At 56.1% G+C, this 5,635-nt stretch overlaps 1 protein-coding gene across 1 annotated transcript in view; it reads left to right on the top strand.

Moving 5' to 3' along the window:
- The first annotated feature begins 799 nt into the window (after window positions 1-799).
- EEF1AKNMT (eEF1A lysine and N-terminal methyltransferase) overlaps window positions 800-5,635 on the top strand; it is a 40,995-nt gene continuing 36,159 nt past the window's right edge. The window contains exons 1-6 of the mRNA XM_031061674.1: window positions 800-1,547; window positions 2,224-2,423; window positions 2,939-3,134; window positions 3,740-3,883; window positions 4,457-4,666; window positions 5,002-5,133. Coding sequence (XP_030917534.1) covers window positions 842-1,547; window positions 2,224-2,423; window positions 2,939-3,134; window positions 3,740-3,883; window positions 4,457-4,666; window positions 5,002-5,133 — 1,588 coding nt within the window. The 5' untranslated portion in view covers window positions 800-841. The remainder of the gene's footprint in view (window positions 1,548-2,223; window positions 2,424-2,938; window positions 3,135-3,739; window positions 3,884-4,456; window positions 4,667-5,001; window positions 5,134-5,635) is intronic.

The raw sequence follows: 5,635 nt of genomic DNA, 5'->3' as shown, positions 1-5,635 counted from the left end.
GCAGCCAGCGCTGTGTCCCCTCCGCGCCCGTCCCGTCCCCTCCGCTGGCAGCCAGCGCTGTGTCCCCCAGAGCTCCTCTGCCGCCAGCTCTGAGGTGGTTTTGCCTGCAGAAGAGGAGGTCAGGTCTGACCTTATCGCTCTCTACAACTCCCTGAACGGACCTTGTAGCCAGCTGGGGGTCGGCTTCTTCTGCCAGGCAACCAGCAACAGGATAAAAGAACAGAGCCTTGAGCTGCGCCAGGGAAGGTTTAGGGTGGACATTCAGAGGATGAATTTCTTCTTCATTCCACTGTCTTTCTTAGACATTGGAATGGACTGTCTAAAGGGAGGTGGTGGAGTCACCGTCCCTGGAGATGTTTAAGGAGAAATGGAATGTGGCACTCAGTGCCGTGGTCTGGTTGCCATGGTAGTGTCTGGTCATCACTTGGACTCCCCATTCTCAGAGGTCTTTTCCAGTCTAGTTGGTGCTGTGTGTGAGGACTGACACAGATGATGTGAAACCCTCAGTGTGCCTTAGCAAAAGGACAGGAGAGATCCCTGAGTGGCCCCGGTCTGGGCAGCTCTGGGCGTTAAAACTCCAGGGTCATTCTCAAAAAAACATGCAGCAGACACATCACTTCTTTGCCGTGGGACTGTTCCCTGTGGACAGTTATGTTGGGCCATGCAGAGTGAGTTTGCAGGCCCCAAGGGTGTGGTTTCCACAGAGGGCTCCCACACACATCTGGCATTTGCTCCTAAAATTGGGGGGGGGTATTTCCATGGTGTTGTCACCATCTCCCTGCTCTGTGCTGCTGCCCAGGTTCTCGTGGTGGGCTGTGGGAACTCGGAGCTGAGCGAGCAGATGTACGACGTGGGCATGTGCCAGGACATCGTCAACATCGACGTCAGCGACGCCGCCGTGCGCCAGATGCGGGAGCGCAGCGCCGGCACCCGGCCCGGCATGAGCTACCTGCTGATGGACATGCTCCACATGGACTTCCCTGATGCCCACTTCCAAGTGGTCCTGGACAAAGGCACGCTGGATGCCCTGCTGACCGATGAGGAGGAGGCCACTTTAGCCAAGGTGGAGCAGATGTTTGCTGAGATCAGCCGGGTGCTGCAGGTGGGAGGGCGCTACCTCTGCGTCTCCTTGGCTCAAGCCCACGTGCTGAAGAAAGCTGTGGAGTACTTCTCCCAGGAAGGCTGGGTGGTACGTGTGCACCAGGTGGCCAGCAGTGGGGACAAGCAGCAGTTTGTGCTGCCAGTCTTTGTGTATGTGATGACCAAGTTCAGGAAGGTGCCTGGCTCAGCAGCACGGATCCTGGAGATCTGCCCCGAGGAGCAGGACAGGCCGCTGCGGGTGGAGAGCGCGGAGCAGCTGCTGGCAGCGGTGAGGGACAGGCAGCACTATGCCCTGCTCTGCAGCCAGATCAGCAAAACCCCCTGCAGGGAACAGGTTTCCTTGGATCTGTGTGACAGAGAGAGCGGGAAGCCTCGCTACACGCTGCACGTGGTGGACAGCCCCTCGGTGAAACCTTCCCGGGACAATCACTTTGCCATCTTCATCGGTGAGTACAGCCTGGGCAGGCTGCAGCCAGGTGCTTGCCCTGGCCAGGAGCTGCAAAGCAGCCAGCCCTTCAGGGCCTGTTGAATTTGGGGGCTGGAGAGGGAAATAACCCACCTGTGTGGGGTTGGGCTGATGTTTTAGGCCTGGCTTTGTGATGGGGTATGTGCTTTGCAGTTGGGGTGTTGTTTTAGTCCTGGCTTTGCAGTGGGGTGGTGCAAGCAGAGATGTGGCACAGAGGAGCTTGTTGGGCAGAGGGACACTGCCTGCCCTGTCTCCAAGGTGGTGATTCCTGCCTGGATGCTGGTGGCAGCCAAGTTAGCACCTTGCAGCTGGGAAGGCATCGCTGCTCTGTGTGGATGTCCTGGCTTGCAGGGCCAGACTGCTGGGGCTGCACTCACAGAGATGTGTCAGCCTCTGCCAGCAGCAGTTCCCTCCCTGCATGCCTGCAAAGCCAGGGCTTAACATAGCCTGGAGACAGCTCAGGGGCCTGTTGGACCCCCCCCTTCTAATGAGATGTGGCTTTTCCAGCTTCTTGCATGAGCCTGCCCAAAGCAGGGGAGATCCTGGCTCTAGCCAAGCAGTGCTACCTCCCTTAAACGTCTTGCCATTCCCTGCGGCTTCTCCCCTGGAGGCTCCAGGCCAGGAGCAGCCCAGGTTGATGGCAGCCCCTTCTGCAGTCCCGCAGGGCAGGGAGACCGAGTGGCTCTTTGGGACGGAGGAGGGGCGGCGGCAGCTGGCGGCCAGCGCGGGCTTCGGGCGCCTGCTGACGGTGGCGCTGCACAGGGAGCAGCTCTACGAGGGCATGGCCGCCATCCAGGCTGAGCTCTCGGGGAAGGTGATGGAGCTGGCCCCGCCGGGCCTCCCTGCCCGGCAGCAGGTGAGCCCCCACTGCCCAGCTGGGCTTCCCCAAACAGGGCCAGGCTGGCTCTGCCCACAGGGAAACCCTCTTCTCCAAGGGACACCGAGCTGGGTGCCTTGGTGGGCAGGCAATGGGCCTCAGGTGCAGCTCCTCTTGGCTTTCCCTCCAGCTGTCTGTCTGTGCTTGGAGGCAGGATTTGAGGTGCTTGTGTGGTAGGATTCAGTACAAAGTCCTTGCCCTCCAAAATCCAACATCACAAGAAAAGCAGAGATCCAGAAATCCTAAAAGGATCCAGCTCCCTGTCTTAATCCTGGCTTTAACTTCTCTTCCTTCTGTCTTCTTCCTACCCCAACTCCACACATCTGAGCTCTTGCAAAAAATCTTGCTGTGTTTGCTCCGTGTGTTGGGAGTGAATCCAGTGCAGATCCCCAGCTCTCCTGTGGCATCCCACTCCTCCTCTCTTGTGTCTGCTTCGTCCTGGCTCAGTCAGGACAGTGGGAAAGCCAAGCCCAGCAGCCCTGTCCTCCCTGCAGGTGCCCTTCCTGTCCGTGGGAGGGGACATCGGGGTGCGGGCGGTGCGGCACCGTGGCAGCAGCGCCCTGAGCGGGGACTTCGTGGTGGAGGACGTGAAGGGAGATGGCAGCTGCTACTTCCGCCGCCTCATCTTCCTCCAGAACAGGAACGTGGTGCAGTCTGAGGCTCGGCTCTTGGCCCCCACACCTCTCCTAGGTACACGGGGCAGGGGCCAAGGCTGATTTTTTAGGGTGACAGAGAGTGAGAGCAGTACAGGAGGAAGGCAGAAGTCCTGCTGGGACCTGCCTGTCGTGCCCTAGAGCAGCCTTGGGTGTGACGGCGTTCACAGGGGTCTGAGGGGAGAGACGAGGATCTGACTCCATGTTCCAGAAGGCTGATTTATTATTTTATGATATATATTATATTAAAACTATACTAAAAGAATAGAAGAAAGGATTTCATCAGAAGGCTAGCTAAGAATAGAATAGTAAGGAATGATAACAAAGGTTTGTGGCTCCGACTCTGTGTCTGAGCCAGCTGGGCTGTGATTGGCCATTAATTAGAAACAACCAACATGGGCCAATCAAAGATGCACTTGTTGCATTCCACAGCAGCAGATAAGCATTTTCTACATTTTGTTCCTGAGGCCTCTCAGCTTCTCAGGAGGCAAAATCCTAAGGAAAGGATTTTTCATAAAAGATGTCTGTGACACGTTGGAGTGTTCTTACACCGTGGGTGGGACAGGGCTGGACGTGGCTGGTTCCCAGAAAACACCTCCATCTCCCTCCTTGCCTTACTGACTGGTGTCTTCTGTTACTCAGGCCAGAAGAAGAGGAGGAAGGACAAGAAGAAGCCCAGCCCCACAGAGCCCCCTGGAGCCATTGACAAGAGCTACCTGTGCTGTGAGCACCACAAGGCCATGGTTGCGGGGCTCTGCCTGCTGGGGGGCCCCGACGCCCTCCCAGGTGACAAGGCCAGCAGTGGGAGGCTGTGCTGGGGCAGTGTCCCCACGCCACAGCCCCTTGGGGAAAGGCTCTATTGGCCAAGGTGCCCTGTGCACCCTTCCCGAAGTGGTTTGGGGATGGTGGGTGGGATGAGTGTGGTTGTGTTTGCAGGGGTCCAGGATGAGGGAAGAGATGAGAATCTTGATTCCATGTTTCAGAAGGCTGATTTATTATTTTATGATCTATATTATGTTAAAAGAAAATTATATACTAAACTATACTAAAGAATAGGAGAAAGGATTTCATCAGAAGGCTTGAAAGGAATGATAATAAAATCTTGTGACCGACCAGAGAGTCCGAGACAGCTGGACTTTGCTTGGCCGTTAATTAAAAACAACCACATGAGACCAATCAAAGATGCACCTATTGCATTCCACAGCAGCAGATAATTATTATTTGCATTTCATTTCTGAGACCTCTCAGCTTCTCAGGAGAAAAATCCTAGCAAACAGATTTTTCATAAACTATGTCCATGACAGACGAGCAGTGGGATTATGGCATCCTGGAGGCTCACTGGGTGCTCTTGGTTGGCAGGAGAGCCGGCAGTGCTGGTGGTGGGGCTCGGCGGGGGCAGCCTGCCCCTCTTTGTCCATGATTACTTCTCTCAGGCCCGCGTGGCCGTGGTGGAGATCGACCCCTCCATGCTGGAAGTGGCCACGCGCTGGTTCGGGTTCTGCCAGGGTGAGCGCATGCAGGTGCACGTCTCCGATGGCCTGGACTACGTGGCCAAGCTGGCAGCTGAAGGTACCATCAGCAGAGCATCTCAGGAGCCCCATCGAGCCCAGTGGGTGCCATGCTGGGTAGCAGAGTTGTTGTCACCACCTGCTTCCCCTTCCTGCCCATCTCCTGCCGTGTGTCACAATCTCACCAGGTCTCTGCAGCTCACAGCCTGTCCTTGCCAACCTGTGTAAAGGTTGTTGCCTCCCCCAGCACCAAGGGCTTGTAAAGAGAAACCCCAGCAGAGAAGTCACCCATAACATGGCAGGAGGGGTATCTTGACCATCCCATCTTTGGTCTTCCCACGTGTGTAGCTCATCTCTGTCCCAGATGATAACAGTTGTCTGTGCTTTGTCCTGCAGCACCAGCTCAGTATGATGCCATCATGTTTGATGTGGACAGCAAAGACCTCACGGTGGGGATGAGCTGCCCGCCCCCAGCCTTTGTGGAGAAGCCCTTTCTGCAGAAAGTTAAAACCATCCTCAAGCCAGAAGGTAGGAGGGGAGATGTGGCCATGTCCCCGTGCCCAGGCTGGTCGGTTCTGTGTGGAGCTGGGGCTGTGCCACTGTTCCTCATCTTGGAGAATACTGGCTACAGCCAGGACTGCTGCATGGCATCCCCTTCTCCTGGGGGTCCTGCATCTGGGTGTTTCAGTGGGCACTGTGACAGCAGGATGGCCTGAGACAGGCTGAGACATCCCAGGGTGGCCAGCAGAGTTTTCTGGAAGCAGAAGGTGTGGGCAATACCTGAGAACAGATCTCGTGGCCACCCAGCACCCGTGTGGCAGCAGGGATGTGGAATGGGGCCAAGGGGATTCCAGTGAGGGAGACATTTTCAGCAGGGTGGCACAGGGTGGCAGGGTGGGGTGTGATCACCAATTATTGCAGTGTAGTGAGGGTCCCCAGGATGAGGTGAGAGATGAGAATCTGACTCCAAGTTCTCAGAAGGCTGATATGATATGACATTATATTATATTATATTATATTATATTATATT

Source organism: Geospiza fortis, unplaced genomic scaffold (genome assembly GCF_000277835.1).
Source record: "Geospiza fortis unplaced genomic scaffold, GeoFor_1.0 scaffold5, whole genome shotgun sequence".
NCBI lineage: Eukaryota > Metazoa > Chordata > Aves > Passeriformes > Thraupidae > Geospiza > Geospiza fortis.
This window is presented reverse-complemented; position numbering and strand designations above follow the sequence as displayed.